The 20,324-nt window shown below is 52.7% G+C and overlaps 1 protein-coding gene across 1 annotated transcript in view; it reads left to right on the forward strand.

Moving 5' to 3' along the window:
* The first annotated feature begins 4,484 nt into the window (after positions 1–4,484).
* Positions 4,485–20,324, forward strand: part of HCN4 (hyperpolarization activated cyclic nucleotide gated potassium channel 4) — a 91,162-nt gene continuing 75,322 nt past the window's right edge. The window contains exon 1 of the mRNA XM_039557910.1: positions 4,485–5,890. Coding sequence (XP_039413844.1) covers positions 5,187–5,890 — 704 coding nt within the window. The 5' untranslated portion in view covers positions 4,485–5,186. The remainder of the gene's footprint in view (positions 5,891–20,324) is intronic.

Here is a 20,324-nt window from a genome sequence, read left to right on the forward strand (position 1 = left end):
TGTCTGAACCCTCTCCTGAATAACTCCACATCCGGGGAGAAAAATAAGCTAGTGCTCGGTTTTTAAATGGAAATGTGATAGAATATATATTTGGAAGGCAAATTTTATTGAAGCCCAAGACAAGCTCAATATGAGCATTTCACTGTGAATATTGGAGGATTCATTGGTGGAGTTTAGACAGGAACTTTGTAAGCTAATTGTGACTAAATCATGCAGCTGCTCTAATCTCAGCAGCTCCTCTGAGCTCTGTCATTTCTCTTCCTTAGAACTCCATCCGTGGTTGTCTCTGTTTTCCCATTTCTCAGAAGGTTCCTATTCTCCAGGGGGAATATTAAAGGTCAGGTGGCAAGGTACTCATGCTAATCACTCTGTTCCTAGCTGGGTTTCAGCTGCTTGCTCCACTGAGGATTACCAGCTTCTGCAAAACATCCTGGAAGTCTCTGGGGGTTATTTGCTGCAGAGTCTGGGAATTCTTTCCAACGCACATGGCTGGATTTTTGGGTAACATGTCCTTTGTGCAGTCCAGTGGCAAAGCTGTTGGTTGTCAGCACATTCCCAGCAACCCTTTACACCCTAGACAGGTGTTCACATTTCGATCTTGGTTACAAGGGTGAAGAGAGTGGACTTGCTCTGGATTTATTTACCACTGGAAGCTGGAGTGAATATTGCTTTCCAAGCACTTCCTGGTAGCAGCTTTCCCATCCTGTTGTGGATCTCAGCTCCTGCCGCTGCCTCCCGTGCCAGGCTCCGCAATCCTCCATCGCTGGGGATCTCTTCAGCATCTCTGTGCTCCCGCTGATGGACTTTGAACCCACAGCAGCTCTTCATTCCATCCTGACAGCAGCTCTGGGGGATCTTCCCTGTCTCCTCCCGCCCAGATCCCAGCACCCAGGCGTGGATCTCCCTTCCCATTGCTCAGCTGGTTCCTTCACCCAGCCTGGTGCCCTCTGTGCCTTAAATCGGCCTCGGCACATGTTCCAATCCCCACTCTGCCGCTCCTGTAGGGAACACGGAGAGCAGGAAGAAAGCCCAGGCTGAATTTCAATGAGTGTAGTGACAGCACACCTGGGTAATGAATAGGGCCAAGGGGGAGTGAGGATTTGTGTATTTATCACTATTATTTCTTCATTATCTCCGAGCTGTGGTGGGAGCTGCAGAGGCAGCGAGTGCAGCCTCTCCCACCAAAACTCCAAGGCAGAACCTCCCTGCTTTGTAGTGTTGAATATTTCATGAGTTTCAAATGCCAATTATGAGTTACCTGCTGCCTGCTAGGAACAATAGGCAGCTTTGAAAGGACTTGTTCCCATTCTTCCCAGCCCTGCCACATGTTTAGTGATTCCTTTTTTACCTGAGAATCCAGAGGCTCGGGGGTGATGATGGGAGCTCTCACCCAAGCAAAGATGGGCCTAAAAGACCAGCTTGCACTGCTGTTCCAGTACCCTGAGCCACAGGATGTGAGTTTTTATGGCTCTCAGTCTATTCTTCTGTAGTCCTGAGATCATTTGGAATGGGATTTTCCACATTTGCACTGCACCACCGGACTTTTATCAAAATACCATATAAATGTGTGTCTGTGTGTATATATCTATATAAAACATAGATAAATATATTAAAATATATACATAAATATATTAAGTAAGTAAATAAATAACTAAATAAAAATACGAGCTGGCAGAATTCCTTAAGAAACAAACTAATCTTTGGCTCCTTCACCTGCATTCTCCCCACTAAATCCGTTCCCTTTGTATTTATGCCAAGTCCCGTGGAGCAATGTCTGATAAATATTGTTCAAAAGGAGATGATTTCCCTCCAAACCATTTCTGCCTTTTCCTGACAGGTGACTTCTCCCACCCCCTTTCGATGTACTGTGCAGCCAGTGGTGGGCAAGCCAGTGAAATACTGTAGAAATCTGCCTCTGAAGGTGCATTTGCTGACATGGAAAGCACTGCCACAATGCTGGCAGTAAATCCCATCTCCGATACTGGTTTCATCCCATTGGACAAGGATAATTTCCATCCCCTACATTTGGCTCTTGGAAGGCTCTCAAGTAAAATATCATTACTTCGAAGTTGTCTCAACACAAAATTGTCACTACAATTTAAAGACTCCCCAAATTCCTCTGAGTTTGATCACCTGGAACTGCTGGAGCCAAGTTTTCACAAGTGTTCAGGAACCCACACTTGGGGACAGAGCTACACAAGGAGGCACCTTGTGGATTTAGCACTTTGGACAATTCCACGAGCCCACGGAGCTTCCTTGGATTCATCTTTGGCACAGAGAGATGTAAAGGTAGCCGTGGTCTGCAGGGGAGGAATTCTGCCTGTGATGTACGGCCTGGCCGGGGGGGCTGGGCAGTGCCAGGCTCCCGGGCACAGGGATGCATCCATCGCTCTGGAATGGTGCAGGGTGTGCCAGCAGCCCGGCTCAACCTTTGCTCCTCATCATTTCTTTCCTCCTGCACAAGGGATGGAGCAGAGTTCTGCTGCCGGGTGCCCTGTGGTGTTCTCCCCCCGCCTCAGGGCTGTGGGAGAACCTGATCCCTGTCCCCAAATCGGGCACAGCAATCCCAGCAAGGGCAGGGAATGGTGGGGCATTTCCAAGAGCCAGCCCGGACACCTACAGCTGAGAGGACAAACAGCCTGGTGCCTTGAGCACGTCCTTTCCTGCTCTGTCATTCCCCGGGAACATGAGGGACTACGCTTAAGAAGCTGCATCAGTTTCAGGTGTTGTGCACCTCATTAATCAAAACACATCCTTTTGGAAGGCAGCTGATTGCAGCTGAGGCACAGAAGTGCGTACACCTCAGCATCCCTAGTGCTTGGAGGAGGGAAGAAAAACGGGGAAAAGACCTTTAGAGCTCTCCCTGGCTTAGTTCACATTATCTAATCTACAGGAGCGTTGGAAAAGTGAGGTTTATTTCCTCAGAAAAACTGGTTCTATTAGAAATTGTGATTAAAATAATAATAATATTAGATGATGTTTGCACTGTAGAGTATTTGGAATGAGTCACAGGCAGTCTGGCTGTGCCAGGAGGTGGGAGGAGAAGAGGAGCAGGTGAACACATGGGAGAAAGGATTCGGGAGAGAGCGAGGGAGAGGCAAACAAAGATGAGGAAGCATGTGCTGTGTGTGTGCTTGGTGAAGTCACTGCTGAGCAGCGTTTCCTTGCCGTGGAGCTGCAGGAACATCCTGCTGCTTTACACGGCACAGCCACCTCTGCCAGTGGCTGCTGCGAGGGAAGAGGGGAGTATTTGCTCCCGAAAGCAGAAGCACAGAGGTGAGGTGGGGATTTCCTCCCTTCCTGCCGTGGGCATTCCTTGCCTGTGCTCAGCCTCCCTGCCTGCGCAGTTCACGTGGCTTGCTTCTCCTAGCAGGTAGGATTTGCCATGGCTGAAACAACAAACCTTCCAGAAAGCCTCGGATGCTGAATCTCGGCAAAAATACCAAAATCTCTCATGGTCAAACTGATTCTTAACTCCACTGGTTTCAAAGGCTTGGCACTAGGAACGATTTGAACCACTGTATCAATCTAGGAGCTTTTTAAACAGAATAAACAGGCATTCCCAAAGAAGCACAGGCAGGGCTGCTTGCCATCTTTTTCCCTCTTTTTCTCCAAAAAACCCCTCTCAAATATCAAAAGGTAGGGAAACCCCTAATCGTAGCCGTTTCCCCCACTACCGTGGCCTCTGTTACAGGAGGTGGGTGCCTTGTGGGCAGCAGCGAGGGGTGGCAGGATTCCCGGCCGGAGCTGTTTTCCCGGGAGCAGCCTCGGCGGGGAGCCGCGGGCAGTGCTGACTCAGGAGCCCCCGGGGAAGTGGGGTTCCCCCGCCGCGGGGAGAGCCCACGCAGCCCACACCGCCTGCGCCAGCCCAGCGCAGCCTCCCGCAGGCCGGCGGCGGAGCTCGCCCAGATGCTGCTGCCGCTCATTCGTTCGGGTTTGAGTGCCTTCTGCAGATCCGTCCCCGCAGGAGAGCCGTAGTACCGGTTAGCGTGGCTGACGGGGAAGCGACACAGCCAGCGAGAAAGGGTCCTTCCAAACCTCCGGGACGCTGCAGGCCGGGGCAAAGGCACCGTGTTCCCGGCAGGCAAACTTCTCCTAGGGAACACAGGCACTCCCCGAGCCCCTGCTTTGCACGCAAGTGAGATTTTCAAGGTGAACCGCTGGTTTTCCTTTAGATTTGGGTTCTCCCCTTCCCACAAAACCCCCCGTGCCTTCACAAGCAAACCTGCCCCCAGCAGCCACACCTCCGGGCGGAGCAGGGAGCTCCCGCATCCGAGAGAAAAAGGAATATTCTCGCTCCTATTTATTTACTTTGTCATGTTTACGATGCTGCTATTTATAAGCTGGCGGCGGCCCGGCGGCCGCGGCCGCTAACGCGGGGCGGGCCCGGGTCCGGCGCTGCCCGGTGCCCGCAGCGCCCGGGACGCGGTGCCCGCGGCGGCGGCGGCGGCAGAGCCCCGCGGTTGCCGGGCGTTGCCCCTTTAAGAAGCCCGGGTGCTGTCTCAGGTAGGCAGAGCCTGTGCGCTGTAGTCGCTCCTATGGCAACCCAATAGAATGGGATCGCTTCATGAATATTCCCAGGAGCAGGGGCTGCATGAGGAATAAGTGATGACAGTGATGTAAGCAAGCAGTGGCCGCTGCAGGTTGCAGTTCATTGTGTTATTGGCCGGCAGGTTGAGGAGTTTGAGGCTCGAGCTTCGCTTTCCGGATGATGTCTGCCCGCCGGGAGCCACGGCACATTTGCATCTCGAAGCCAACATGGCAAGGCGGCTGCTGCCGCCGCTGCCGCCCTCCCTCGCCTTCCAGCCAGAAGTGTGTGGCTCTGCTCTAGACTTCTTGCCCAGTGCTCAGCATCTGAGCAGACAGGGATTGCAGTAACACTCACCAAGGGGAGACAAGCAGCAAGTAGCCAAATCGGGACAACGGAGGAGAAGGGGGGGGCTTTTTGCCTTCCCTCTTTTTTTTTTTTTTTTTCGCCTCCTTCCCTTCCCTTCTGGATGCAGAGCCTGTGTTTTGATGCAGAGCCTCTGGATGCCACAGCCCGGTAAGGAGATGACACGCCAGTCTCCGGTCCCCCGTGCCCCGTGAGCCGGGGGCAGGGGCCTGGGGGCAGCGCCGGTTCCCCTCGCTGGGCAGAGAGGGGGGTCTCTCCCTGTCCCCGAGCAGCAGCAGCAGCGGCGGCGGCCATGGACAAGCTGCCCCCCTCCATGCGCAAGAGGCTCTACAGCCTGCCCCAGCAGATCGGACCCAAGGCGTCGATCATGGACGAGGAGGATGACAGCGACAAGGACACCCGCAGGAAAAGCATCAGGCTCAAGCCACTGCCTTCGCCCTCTGCTGGGAGCACCCGGGCCCTCGGGGGAGACCCCGGCCGAGGGGGGGACCCCGGCCTGCTGGAGACGGAGGCCGGCGGCAAGGGCGCCAAGACCAGCACCAACGGGGACTGCCGCCGCTTCAAAGGGAGCCTGTCCTCGCTCACCAGCAGGCACCTCCACGACGCGGCCGAGGAGAAGCGGCTCATCGGCGGCGAGGGGGAGCCGGCCTCTCCCGGGGAGGACAAGAGCCCCCCCGGCAGCGGGGAGCTGGAGCAGGGGCTGCCCGTGCCCCCACCGCCCGCCTCCCCCCCAGAGCCCCAGCAGCCGCCCCCCCGGGCCTGCTCCTCGACCTCCATCAAAGTGGAGGGAGCTGGAGGGTGCGACCAGATCACCCCAGATGAGGAGCAGAGGCTGGGCCAGGCCGGCTTCATGCAGAGGCAGTTCGGGGCCATGCTCCAGCCGGGGGTCAACAAATTCTCCTTGAGGATGTTTGGCAGCCAGAAGGCCGTGGAGAGGGAGCAGGAAAGGGTTAAGTCTGCCGGGTTCTGGATCATCCATCCCTACAGCGACTTCAGGTACAACCCCCCCCCTTTCCCGGCCCACTCCAAACTAGCTGGCCTGCCCCTTCCCATGCCACCTCCTGCACAGGGCACCCACCCCGACAGAACTTTCCTGGGTCATTTCCTAGTCAGAGGAGCTGGAGGACACAGCCAAGATCTGCTCCGCTCAAACAAGCTGCAGGTTTCCTTTACATTTCACCTTAATTTTAGTGTCTCCACACAATTAGCAGTTTTAAATTGTTTTTAAACCAGTTGTCTTTGGCTTTTTATAATGGAAAGGCTCTCTTGAAGTTCATTGTAAATGGGGAAAAACTGTTCCCACCTGATGCACAACTTAGACTAAAAGCATGGTGTCTGATCTTAACTAGTCCTACATCTCCATGGATGCTCTGCCTGACTGATGCTTCCCATTTTCACACCTCCGAGTCCTCTCCCTTCTCCTTCCCAAGAGTTAGTCAGGGATGTTGCTACTGTTGCTGCTCTGCAGGCGTCTTACTGCAGCATGGCTTGTCAGGAATTGGGATGTGCAGGGGATGGCAGCATTCATTAACAGGGTTCTTAACGGAGAAGGAGCCTCCTTTGCATCTGCACATCCTCATTTGCAAAATCATTTTGGATTGGGAATAGTTAACACTGACTTTACCAAAGTACTGGCTTGCTCTCCCTTCACAGCAGCATTTCCGTGGAGGTTAATAAGGAAATGAGCTCGGAAACCCTAGAGCCGGTTTTTCTAAAGTCCTGCATGGCAGAGGGGCTGTGTTTGGTTATTTCTGAGCAAACTATCGTCTGCCGCACAGGTGAATTGTCCTCTGCAATATGTAGGTAAAGTACTGCAATCAATAATTAATTACTGAGTGCAATCAATGGCTAGGGTTTATTGCTTCAACTTTAATTACAACGGGCTTACATGTCACATTTAAAAGCACACAGAAGAAGAATATTATTCCAACATATCTTTGTCACACCAGGTGATTTTATTGAATTCTGCACTCTGCAAGGAACTGTGCTTGATTCCCAAAAATACAGTTAGCGAGATAATTGCAGGAAGGAGTTTCGGGGTGGATTTGGCCTCCCAAAGGCAGGAATGACAGAAACCTCTTGACACCAGCTATTAGGGATTTAGCAAGCAGCCCACATGCTTAGCGGATTCAGCACTGGCACTGACCAGATTCCTTGATATTTGCTTGGATTAACAAATGTTATTAGAAGGCTCTGTGAGTTGGAAGACTGCACTGTCATTTAAATTCAGTGCATTCAAGTGTCCCAAGCACACAGCTGACTGAGCTTAGGAGGGTTTCCAGCAGCTACAGCGTGATACAGAGTCCTTGCGAGCACAGCCTTCCCCAATCCCACACTGGAACCAGGAGAAAATTGCCTCCCAGTGAGACTGACCAAGTAATAGCTCCCGAACACTGTGAGAATGAGCTGCTTTCAAAAGAACAAAATTCATACTCTCAGCTGTATTTGCAGTATTTGCCATGAGTCTGGAGTTTAACTGCTGTGTTTTCTTGGGTTATTCCAGCAATGTCACACCCACAGGAAATTGGGGGTTTAGTCTCTGGGTTGTGTCTGGATTGATGCAAAAGCAGTGCTCAGCTTCCATATCCTTCCATCTCTGTAGTGAGTTTGTTCCCTTCCATATCTGTGCCTGTTTCCAGCCTGGCAAACTTCAGCAGCAGGAGCTGAGGTAACCACCTTGCCCAAGGTGAGATGGTCCGGAGAGTTTGGGTTTTCAAGGTTCCTACAGAGCCAGTGCTTATTCCACAAGGTGCTGAGGTAACTTCTCATTCCTGAGGCGCTTGGCTATGGGGCCACTCCTGGCCTTGCCCAAAGGAATGGAGGCTGCTGGCAAGCCTTGGTTCCCCAAGCCAGATGACGCTGGCACTGAGCTGTTCGTGTATGCAGAGCTCTGGGGGTGCACGGGTGACTCCTGGTGTTAATAACAGAACCTGCCCTGATGGAGCTGGGAATCTGTGAGGGAAGGCACGGGGAGCTGGATGTCTGTACCTGGGGCACATTCCAGGTGGGCTGGTTTTCTTCTGAACTGGCGTAGCAGCCCAGCCCAGCAGCACCGGCCGTGTCCCTGCTGTCACCCTGGGCTGGGGCAGTGGGGTGAGTGTCTGGAGCCATGTGAGGAGGCCGGGAGGAGCCGGAGGCACCACTGCCTGCTCAGGGGGGATATTTCCAGGGAGGCTTTGTTCACCCCTGTTTCTAGGTCACCTGCAGCAGGATAGGAATTGGGTAGGAATGCTGCTTGGAGAACATGCGTGGGCTTCCACAGAAAGTGACCTGTGGACAGTGGCTGCCTTGAAGGGGAAGAGCGGGAGCCTTCCCACCTTCTGTTGGGGCTCTGTATTCCCTCCTTCCCTCAGCTACAGCATCTCTCTTGGAAACAGCTCCCGTGAATATGGCTAACATTTTTTGACCTCTGGATTGCAGCAGATTGCACCAAAGAGCAGATCTTATAGAAATATTTGCAAGGGCTGTATCCGTGCCCCAAAGGAGGGTGTTGTGTGCTTGGGGAATTACGCAGTGCAATTCCTGACTGCTCCGTGTTCCAGCCGGGCGCGGATCCCGGAGCCTCGGGATCTTGGAGGCTCCATGATCCTGCCCTTCGCTGGCACCAGAGCTGTGCAGCAGCGTTTGCTGGTCCAGTTTCAAGTTCGGAAAGGTTTAGACGGCGAGCTTGCTGTCTGTGCCTTTGGAGAAAGCTGCCTCCCCTCTGCGAGCGAGGTGCTCTCCAGGCGGGTTCTGGTGGGGCTCCAGCCCTCGTGACTGCCGGCTCCGAGCAGCTGGAGCTGGGAAGTTTGCATGGAACACTCCAGGCCGATGCACTGCTGTGAAATGACATTGGGGAGATTCTCCGACTCCACGGAGTCGCTGCTCCTTCGCGCTCTGCTTCGAGAGGAGTTCCTGATTTAGAATAGAACAGAGGCTTTCATCATTGTCTCATTAAATTATCATTTTAGCATCTAATAGGGCTAATTCCAGTGGCAAATCTATGACCCTCCAAGAGTAAAACAAATTAATATAGATTCAGGCTCTGTTGATCTCTGCTTTTAGTCCATTGTGAGGGGAAAAGACATCAAATGACCTTTATAAAAATCAAGCTCGGTGCCCCTGAGTACTCCTGACTAATGCAGTGGGCTGGTCCTAGAAGTGCTTAAAAGGTGTCTTAGCAATTTCTAATGAAAATTAAGAATGCTGGCTCCCATTCTGAGGTGCAGATGTGTGTGCTGGCAGCTGGAGTTCATTTGCATCTGTGGTTGATTGCACATCAGTGCAGAGCCACACTGTATTTCCTAGATCAAGATTTATCTGTGACTTTGAAAGCTCTTCCACTGGGTCGACAGAATTGTATTTTACTGCTTGGAGGAAGCATTGATCCAGTACAGTTCGTTTAATAAAAAAATTCCAGACAAACAATGATCTGTCTAGTTTGTAGCTGACTGAAGCATATGGGCTGTAGCTGCTGCCCAGAATTGCTTGCAAAAAAAGTGTAGCATGCTGCTTTTAGAAAGACCTGAGAACAGATACACTATCTGAGGGCCCAAAATAGTCCCAGCAGTGGATGTAAATAGAACTGCACATTATTCACTGCCCAGTAATCTATTAACTTCCTCACAGTGGAGAGAAGCTGCTGTCTCTTTGAAAACAATGGCAAACGTTCCACTCGAGAGCAGACCCAGCTACAGATTTTAGACTTCTTCTTTTCACTGGTATTGCTTGCAATACTTGCGTGCAAACAGATCCTTGATTTCGTTTGCTTCCTCTGCCAGAGCTCCCTGGCTGCCGGGACCCTGGGGGAGGTTTCTGTGGCAGCAAAAAGCAGGTGCTCAGGTGTGAGATGTGAGGGGAAAGAACAAAATCACTGCTTCCCGTCGTGCTGCCGTGTCCCTCAGCCTCCCTTCTCGGGGGGAGTCAGTGGGATTTACTAATTATAGTCCTAAGAACTGAACCCAGTGGCACTGTGGGATGGAGCAGAAATGGGAGGGACGTGTGTTTGCCTTTCCCACTCTCCTGAGCAGACCTGATTTCCAGTGCCTCTCCGAGTGCTGCTCTGGCTGTGCCACTGTTCTCACTGGGAAGCTTTCCGCCGTGCTTTAGAAGGGTAAACAGTTTGTGCAGAGTCCAGCAGCGCTGGCTGACTCTGGCAGCTCCCTTGGCTGGGGGTTGCTCCCTGCTCTCAGGCAGTGATGCCCTTTTCTCCATCTCCTGCCCCAAGTGCTGCTCCTTGTGCTGCCCTCCCTCCATGCCCACGCCCAAACGCTGATCCCAGGACTTGCCCTTTGCTCCAAGTGGGAATTCTGGGGCAGGGAAAGGGCAGGGAACAGTGGCTTTGGTGGCAGGACCTGTGCCTGGCGTCGGAATCCAGCGGGAAGTGCCGACAGGCCGGGTTTGGAGCGCACCTCCCGGGCTTGGCTCTCTTCTCGTCCCCTTTGTGGTGATGGTGTTGCCTTGGGCTAGCAGGGGGAGATTGGAGACAGGTCCCACTGCCTTTGCTGCGGAGAACTTCCCGGCCAATTCCCAGGGCTCCTTGCTGGAGCAGAACCAGGGGATCCAACCAGGAGTGATGTGGAGGAGAATCCAAATGCTGCCGAACACATGGATTGGGTCTCTGCTGTCCTCAGGGGACTTTCAGTCAGGCTGCAGAGGACCCATGGCTTTGTGACCATGACCTAAGGGAATGAAACTCCTGCATCCAAACTTCCCATGCCCATAGGCAAGTCAGCCTTCATGCTCCAGCTCACTGGTCAGGAGGCAGAGGATGAATAATCCCCACCAAACAGGCCGTGTAGGAGTACAGCTTTTTGTGTGAAACGCGTTCACATGCCTGAGCTGGAAAACAGGAAGGCCTCGGTAGAGGCAGCACCTCAGTGCATCACCGGGATAAAACATTCTAGGACTATTATTACGATATTTTCACGTGGAGAAAATGAGACAAAATAACATAAATAAATACTAAAGCAAGCACTGGGATTTAACAAAGAGCTATGATTAAGATTTTTTTTGCAGAAACTTAAGGCAGGCCCTTCATACCAATCTCTGCCAATAGATGAAGACATTATCTCTCCCACAGAAGCTCCTCCCTCAGTACACTCAGGGACAGCTCCTTTGGGAAAAACAATTTAACGTTTTCTCCATCTCTTCTTGTAAGATAACATATCTTATTTATTATATCTTACTCAGATCCTGATGTGAAAAAAAAAAAGGTTCATTTTCTCTTGCTTTACAAAATACTTACGATGCTAACAGTAAGTGTTCATTTCACTTCCTGGCAGCAAGGAAATTGGGAATATCATCCCCAGGTTACAGCGAGGTGGCACAGGGCGGTGGGGATTGAGGTAGAACCACCCCCGAGGTGCGTGTGGTGGAAGCAGGAGGCCTCACACAGCATGGCCTCGGTCAGAGCTCTGCCCTGGGGGCTCTGCAGGGAACGGGCACAGAGCTACCGAGGACCTGTCTGAGGAGCCGAGGGTGCTGTGAGAGGACTGGGCACGTTGTGGTTTGGACCATTCCTTAGGCTGGCTCCGTGAGCAGCCAGACTGGGAAATGGGCCCATCCCTCCCACCCACCCTCTTCCCAGGCCTCTGCTGCTTGTTGGTTTGTCTGTTGTTATAGCAAAAAATAATCACTGCTGTAAACAATGACATCGTGTTCTCTCCCAACATCATCTCGGGATATTATTCCAGTTACAGTCTGGGATTGGGCTCCTTGCCTGACACTTCTGCAGGAGCTCTCTGGCAGAGGGGGAGGCTCTGGGCTCTGCTCACCTGCCCTGGCCATCACAGCCCAGCCCGCAGTTCCTTGTCTCTTCCCCTGCAAACCTGCCAGGCTGGGCAAGAAACGGGCTCCTATAGAAGATCTCCTTCTGCACACACCTGCCCCAAGGCCTCCCTCGCAGCCTGAAGGAGGCAGGAATTCTCTAGGAAGCACTGCTTTGATCCATGTCGTGACTGTAACAGCACAGCCAAGCTCCCGTCTGCTGCTTCCTACCCCGAGCTTTTGACTTTGCAGTCTGGTTTTTAATGCGGTGGTTTGTACAGTTGTTAGGGTTTTAAAAACAGCTCAGTCTCTCCCCTTGGCACAATAATATCTCTGGGTTCATTAGCAGGTGTGGAGCTTTTCAAGGCTGTGCTGCACTGTCCTCTGCTCTGAATGAAGCAGTGGCCGTAGCAGGGAGTTACAGCAAAGGAAAGATGCTGCACCGCGCTCCAGGGTTACTCCAGGCTCCACAGGAAACACTCTCTGCCTGCTACAAACTCCCTGTTCTCCTCCTCACCTTCAGCCCCACTCTCTCCAACCTCTTGTCTTCCCCATCTCTCACTTGAAGTTTGTGTTTCTCATCCCCCCAGTGCCACCTCCATTTTCCAGGCTGCTTTTGGCAGGTGTCTTGTCCAGCCAGTCCTAGATCCCAGTATCCAGCTTCCTTCTCATCTGATCACTGATTTCCACCTTGTTTCCAGAAATGCCTCTCCCCCTCACCCCTGGCAGTGTTCCAGTGTGTTGGGTTGGCATTTACTCAGTGCAGTTCCAGTCTCCATCCTTCCTTATCCTTCAGCTTTTTCTCTGGGTAGGTCTCTCCAGATCAGTTCCTTCTCCTGCTACATATTCGTAGTTGCTGTTGTCCTTCCGACTCTTCCAACAATCTCAGTTTTCTCCATCCCCTTCCTGACTTAAGAATGGATCATTTTTCCCAGTAATTTAAAACTCTTCCAACATTATCCTTCTCCTTCTATTGGACACTGCCAATGTTGAGACGAAAGCTACCCATTTTCTAATATTTAAACTTGAAAGATCTCAGTCTTCCGTGATGAATCTGTCTGGAAGCACATGCTCCACTGCAGGAGAATGAAACAGATTTTATTTGAAGGAAAAATATGGTTTCAAGGGTAAAACCCACAGAGTCAGTGTAGGACTTTGCAGCACTATTTTAAGGAGGTAAACTTGGGGTTTTGATCCAGTATTATTCTGGTGAGGTAACTGTGCTGGTGCTTTCTGTGGCACCGAGGTTTTTTCTGCTCCAGTGTCACTGCTGCTGCACTGAAATCCATTTATTATACAGATAAAAGAGTGATCTTTGTCTGGAGATAACATAGTGTCATTTCAGCTTGAAACTGCTGAAATTTGTCTTTGTTTCTGATGTGTTATGAGCATCTCATTAGCAAGCTCATGAATCCCTCAGTTTGCTCTCAAAACCAACTATCTGAGCTCTCATCTCTGCCAGAGCAGAGATTTCCTCCTTTCTCTTATTTTTGAAAGCTGTGTTGGTGCCAAGGCAGTTATAGGTCAATTGAGTTATTGTTGGTTCTAATTGGCACTCTAACAAGCTATTAAATCAATTTACCTACAGATGAATGTCACTCAAAAAGCAAGGTGCCAGCTCCTTTTGAGAACTTCAAAAAGCCCATTTCCTCTGCTGGGTGTGAGGGAAAGGTCAGGCTCCACGGAAGTGGCTACTTGAGATTTTCCCCCGAAATGTTTGCACCACGAGCTCTGTGGCTGAACACGGGCCAGGCTGTGAGGAGGCATGACACCATTTCCAGAACCCGAGGCCAAGAGGAAGAATTAAGAACATCACCACCTCTGACAGATCTCTTGTGTCCCTTCCCCAGCGTGTAACGAAGCAGGGGCTGATTTCCATGTGGCAGGATCGAGGTGCTGTCCTCCTCCTCCTCCACAGGCGTGTGTCCCACATGCTTTCCTGTGGCTGTGGATGCAGGTGCAGTGTCCACAACCATCTTCCAGCCCCCAGCTGGTGACATCATCGCCTTTTGGATGTCTAGAGATTCACGAGGTTTCCTCGCTTCCCTTGCAGAAGAGTCAGAGTCATTACGGCGAGCAGGGTTGATTTAAGTTCCTTTCTGCGACGTTTGCATGACCTCTCCCCACAGCAGCACTCCAGAGCTCGTCCTGGTGGGGTGGCTGTAACCCTGCCTCTGCCGAGCCTGCAGGGCAGCACCAGGGCTCTCTCCCAGCAGCACTGCACGTTCAGAACGCACGCTGCTCTCCAGGACAAGCGGTGAGGAGTGCTCAGGTCCCCGTGGGTGGGCTGGGCTTTGGGGAGGCACAGGGCAGAGCAGGACGCAGCTTGGCTCCGTGCAGCTCTGCAGTGCTGACAGCACCAAACCTGGGTTTGCCAGCAGACACGGCACTCACAGCTCCAGAAACACAGCGGAGGGAGCAGATGTGTCCTGGGCTAACAAGGTACTCTTAGAGAGACCTTTTCCTGCCCCTTTCCCATGCTGAATGCTCTGCTAGCTGGGAAGTCCCTTTCCAAACTGGAATTATTCCCTGCGTGCAGTATCAGACGTGGTCACCCCGTGGCTGGTGTTCGCACCAGGCTGGAGGGAAACCAGGCTCTTATCTCCCGAGGAGACGCTGCAGGCAGCAGGGGAGGACAGTGCCGTGAGAGCAAAGCAGATGAGCATCCAAGGGGGAATTCCAAGGTCAGCTTGAGGGCCCACCACTTCCACGGTCCAGGGGCACGGCAGCTTCCCCAGCCGTGCACGAGAGCTAATCTCATTTGTGGTGACTCGTCCAAATGTGCTAATTAAGGATTTAACTCTCGGCCTCTTTGGATGGAGAGCTTGTCTGCGTGTGCGCATCCATTGTTCCAGAGCTCAGAGGCAGGAGAGGAGCTGCAGGTTGCCTCCTGGCTCCAGCACAGGAGCTCTAACTCCTGTTTTTTGATTGTCACAGCCGTGCTCAGGGTGTTTGTGAGTGCCAGGCAATCAGGAGCTGTGCAGGGAGTAACTGCTCAGCCCTGTCACAGCCCCAGCGGGACTGGGAGCACAGGAGCTCTGCTGGGACTCGCTTCTCCTGCTCCTTGTCAGAACCTGGCCACTGTTAACAGCCTGATCCTCCTTCCACCTGAGCACGGGGAGGGCATGGAAAACCCTGGAAAGCCCAGGGAGGTGCCTTTGGATGTGCTGGGTGTGGGAAAGCAACGTCTGGCGGTTATCAGCGCTTGGGAGGAGATAACAGCTGCATTCCAGAGACTGGGGGACTCCACGAATCCCTTCCTTCCCAGTGATCTCAGGGCAAGGGGCTGGCTCAGCTCAGCACTAACACCTCTCAGCAGGGCAGCTGTGCATCTCGGGGCACTGGGGGCAGGGGAGACCCTCCCTGTGCCCGCTTTGTGCCCAGTGCAGGGAGCCAGCGCAGGGACACCCTGGCTCTGCAGAGCAGCAGAACAGCGGGGCAGTGCCCACCTCACTCCTGGCATGTCCTGCACCAGCTCTCCCAACGGTCCAGGTGATAAGAGAAAAGATAATGATGCCTGGCTCGGTGCAGCTTTTTTAACAACAGCAAGCCCACTTTCATGAAGCACAGATTCTTGATGCTTGACCTTTCCCCCTTCCCTTCCAAGTTCTAATGCATGCACAAGTGATACTTCTATTAATAACAAGAGGAATATATTTTTCCATCCCTATTTTCCTGTGAATGGTGGGGAGGGCAGGAGGAGGGACCAGTCTAGACTGCAGATGATGGTCTGTTCTCCTTGATGCCCATACAAAGCACTCGTATCGTGCTCATTTAGCTGTGGATGCACTCGGAATGACAAGCAGTGCCTAGCAGACAGAAGGACAAGCTGGAAGGGATGTCAGGCACACAGGTTGGACCTGTGAGCCATCCTGAACTGAATTCTCCATGCCTTCATTTCTCCAGCTTTAAAAAAAGGGGTGATGGTGCTGCCAGGGGCTGTGGAAGATGCTGGGGGACTCTACAATATTTTAATGTAGCAGCAGATGCCAGAGGAGGTGCCAGCAAGGGTGGGGTTGGTCTCTACCAGGCAGTTTCATAAGAAATTCTTCAGGATTCTCCATTTCTGTGTAGTGCTGTAGATTTGGTCTCACCTATTGTCCACCTTTAACTGGGACCCCAAAAAGCAGTGGGTCCACGTGCTGTTGTTAGGGGATTTCTGAATCATGGGTTCTTTTGTCTTAATAAGGGAAGGGGTGACCAATACTCTCCAGTTCCATGTATGGTGCTCCATTGTCTGGCACATTTAGAACTAGGCTGGAAAAAGATAGGAAAAAAGCCTGCATGGAGAGGCAGACAAGATGGATTTTACCTTTTATGTCCATAAATGAGAATTGTGCAGCCCCTGCATGGGGCTCAGAGATGCTCTAAGAAGAAAATGTTCCACCTTTCCCTCACCAGTCATGTGTACTGCAGGGTGTGCTACCCTTTCCTTTGGGAACGTGTGACTCCAGACTTCAGGAAACACTCCCAAACACCAGGTCTGGCACAGGAGCTGTGCAGTGTCTGTCCCTGCTGTGGTGTGGCAGCTCTGGGAAGCATCCCTGAAGCTGGGTGGCTGGCAGATCTTTTGGGTGATGTGTTGTGACCCCTGGCTTTTGGTGCAAACACGAGTGTGCTCCATGCCAGCCTTGGCCAGGGCAATTCCCTGCATGTGCCGTGGCTGGGACATCCAGGCTTGTCCCACAGCTGGCAACTGCAACAAAAACCTGGGTCACAGGCGTGCTTCAGTCAAACCCAGATGTGCCCATGGCTGCTGGCTAAGCCCTGAGTGTTTCTGGACAGTTCCTGGTGCTCAGTTTGTGGGACTGTTGGGGTCTCTTCTCCTTCATTCCCATGGCAATGGGCTCCTCTGCTGTCTCTGCAGCACAGGCGCTCCTCCCTCATCCCTTCCCATGGATCCCACCGGCCTCTCCTTGCCCGCAGATCCTGCTGGGAAGCTGGGCCCAAGCCTTCCAAAGCGGGGCAGCTCCTTCTGCAGCACGAGCAGGACTTGGGGCCGACAGTGGCAGCTGTGGGTATGGCCCAGGACTCCTGCTTTCCAACAGGGGATCTGGAAGCCTCATTTGCAAGTAAATTCACACAGCCAAATCTGCACTGCAGACAAAAAAAGATTTGCCTTGACATCATCTGCCCTGCTCTGCGCTCCGCAGTCAGTCAGGAGAGCAGAGCACAGCTCCAGCCTCTCCAGCTCAGCAGAATTAAGGCTAAGCTTCATCATGAGCTCATGCAAGCTGTTCCCACCCCCAATAATTGGCTGCTGCATGCTTTGTGTCTGTCTAGCCATTGCTGCGTGTGGGTGGGTGTGTTGTGTGTGTGTGAATGAGTCTGCTGTGGAAATTAATGCATAACATCGGGGGTGCAGCTAATGATGAAGTGCCTTGGGAGTGCTGGGGCTGGCAGCAGCGTGAGCCAGGGCTGAGTCCCTCAAACACCTGCACAGAGATCCCTCTGCCTGCTACCACAGCATGGCCATTCCCACTTCCAGACCACCACCACCACCTCTGTTTTGCTCTTCCTCCCACCCTAAAGCCCTCAGAAGTGTTTCCAGTCCTGTGTTCCCCATAGCTGAGATGTAGAAGCAGGACAAAAGGCAGTGTAATTTCTCCAAAGCTCAGTCCCCCCATCAGCACAACCCTCTCTGCAGGTGAATAGGAGATGCCAGAGGTGCTGGTGTGTCCGTGGCGATGGGAGACGATGCAATCCATGAGCGTGGCTGTGGAGACACTGCTGGGTGAAGTCAGGGGTGAAACCCCCTGGGACTTGGCAGCTGTTCTGGGGCACAGCTCTCACAGGGCTGTTCTCAAGTACTTCCTCCAGTGCAGTCACCACAGGCACGCTCTCAGGAATGGCAGGCCAGCAGCCTTTCTTCCCAGTCTCCGAGATACAAGGTGCAGAGACAATCCCTGAGGGAGCCCAACAAGCTGCCTGCAGTTAGGCCCTCACATTTCCTCAGCCAGGCCCGCGAGTCCCTCCCGTTGCCTCAGCCTGGTCCAAAGCTTCAGGCCTTGCTTCCTCTCCACACCCCTGTGGCCAAGATTTTTCTGGAAAAAGGGCACCTCTTTGAAGTCAGGACAGGTCAGTGGAAACTTCTGCCTGCCCCAAACTTGGATTCTAAGATCTGCAGCCCTGTTAGGGAAAAAGAGTAGGGCTGGCTGTTCCTCCAGTTGTGTGGTTCAGAGTGGAGCATGGCTTTCCTACAGCTGGGCACATGAGGAGGGCAGAGAATTCTTCACAAAAACCTTGCTTTTCCTAGGCAAAGTATGGCCCTGGCTGGCTCAGGAAGAGGAAGGGAGGATATTCCAACTAAAGGAGTTCTGTAGGAATACAAACGACCCTGATGATAAAAGCCCGTGGCTGCTGGCAGAGCACTCGTGACCTTTGCAGGCAGGCAGGTGACGCTGCGAGGAAGGGCAGTGCAGCTCCGGCGCTTCAGCTGTGCTCAGCCCCTGCCCTGGAGCTGCAGTGCTTCTGCTGCACTTCCCTCAGCTCAGCCTGGCTGCAGGGCTGCGTGAGATCATCCCTCCACGCCCCGGGGTTCCCGTGGGTGCGGGCGGGCTGGTCGGCATCGCTTGGAAATGAGGTTCATTAGCAGACATACGGAGCCAAATTCACGGGTGAGAGTGGCCCTGGGAAAGAGTTTCCCTCCTTGGAGGCGCCTCAGGCCATGTGTCCTGTCCAGGAACCCCGAATTACCCAGGCCCTGTGCTGGCACTGGGGGGTACCTGCTGGCGCTGCGCTGCTGTCACTGATCCCACATCCCACTCCCAGCTCTGTGTTTGTTCAGTGGCTCCTCAAGGCAGGATTTAGGGAGCCTGGGGCTCTCTTGCCACAGTGGAAGCGGTTCAGAGCCCTGAATTTTCTGCTCTTTGCCCACAGAACAGCTATTTCTGATTCAAGGATGCCTTTCCTGAAGGAGATCCCTCATTTACCATCTGCATACCTAACGAGCTACTATGGGTTTGGATACACTTGGGAGCAGAGCTGCTCTGCTCTCTGCTTGCCCTGGCCTCCAGTCAGAGACCCTCTGCTGTTCCCCACTGGAGTGCTGCTGGAGTGACTTGAGAGCTTTCCCCAGGTCCCCTCACCACTAACCCATCCTCTTCCTCCTCTTCCTCAGCCTCCCTGTGCTGTCCCGGTGCCAGGGCTCCCAGCTGGGCTGAGGCACAGCACAGACATTTCTGCTGGGATGAAAGAGCAAGAGCAAAACCCTGGCTCCTGCCTTACTCTGAGCTTAAGCAGAAGGACGGGATTAACTAAAAAGAAGAAAACCACCGAAATCATGTAATCATGATGGAAGTGCACGAGTTGCCAGCCAATTTATGTGCTATCCCAGCACATCCCTGCTGAAATCAAAGGCTGAGCCAGTGCCTGCTGCAGTGGCCTTGAAACTGAGTCCTGTGTGTGCAGAAGGAAAAGCTACAAGGGTGTTTCATGTTTTGGAGAAGAGGGCCCTTTGAGAGTGTGTTCTTGGAAAAGCTGGAATTCATTGAGACACTGCTGCCATCCTCCATTCCCAAAGCAGGGCAGGGAAGAGACTTGCCTCTAGGCACCACAACCAAAGGATAAGACTTGTCTTTTCTTTTAAGGCACAAAACTTAAAAGCCTGGAATAGTCTTTTGTGGCTGTGACTCTCAGATCCCAGAGCGTGTTTAGGTTCTTTTAGGGTTTCCTCTCCCACACTCAGGACCAGAAGTAGATCTTTCTAGAAGTGCCCACCTCCCAGTTCCATGTGCTTCTCTGGGCTCAGGCGTGAACAGAGCCTGTGCTGAGTTCCTGCCTTGAAGCATGGATTGAAAATCGAAAATACACCCGTACACCTCATTTACACCTTCAGTGGGCAGGGAAAGGTTTGGCTGTCACTGCCTTGGAGCAGGCTCCTGTCCTGCTGTCCCTGTGGTCACCACTGACTGTGCCAGCGTGTCCCACATCCCAAGGCTGTGGCAGTTGCTGTCCCAAACTCCTTACAGAGGCTGGCATTTCACATTGCCCTCGTAGCTGGTCCGAGCCTGATGCCACAGTGGAAGTACAAGTGGGGTGTTGTTATTTAGTGGGTTTCCATGGCTCTCCTATCTGCTCTGCCCCAGCTGTGTGTAGCAACAGCTTTGTCACATTCCTGTGAAACAGCAGGGAGATTTATTCCCAGCTTACGGCTGGAATAGGAATATAGAGGAAAAACTCCTGTATTTCCTCTCGGGTTGCTCACACAGACGGAACCTGAGTGGTGCAGACATCTCAGTAGCTCCTCAGTGACAGCCCTGTCCTTCCTGTCCCTGCAGTGTCCCTTTCCCAGCCTGTCCCTCTGGCAGGCTGGAGCCTCCTCGTTCTGTATTGATGGAAAATGCATCAAGCTGAATATATTTCTGAAACAACTTGTTTCTGGCAGGTTGTTCATTCTAAAAATATATTTATTTCTAATTGCTGAGCGGAATGCTTAATGAATTCTTCCTTCCCAAGAACAATTAATCAAAGAAATGATTTAGGGCTGGCACTTGCTCCCCCAGGGCTCAATGGCTTCGTTCCATTGACTTAAATAGAGCAGGGCAAGTCCGGCCCGTGGTGGGAAAGATTTATCTGAGTACTTTTCGTGGTGCCCATCACTGTTTGTCTGCCTGTCCCCGGCGCTCCGTGCGTTGAGGAGCAGCAGCGCACAGCAGAGCCACCGGGAGCTTACAGAGCTGCC

This window comes from Corvus cornix, chromosome 10, assembly GCF_000738735.6.
Source record: "Corvus cornix cornix isolate S_Up_H32 chromosome 10, ASM73873v5, whole genome shotgun sequence".
Lineage (NCBI taxonomy): Eukaryota > Metazoa > Chordata > Aves > Passeriformes > Corvidae > Corvus > Corvus cornix.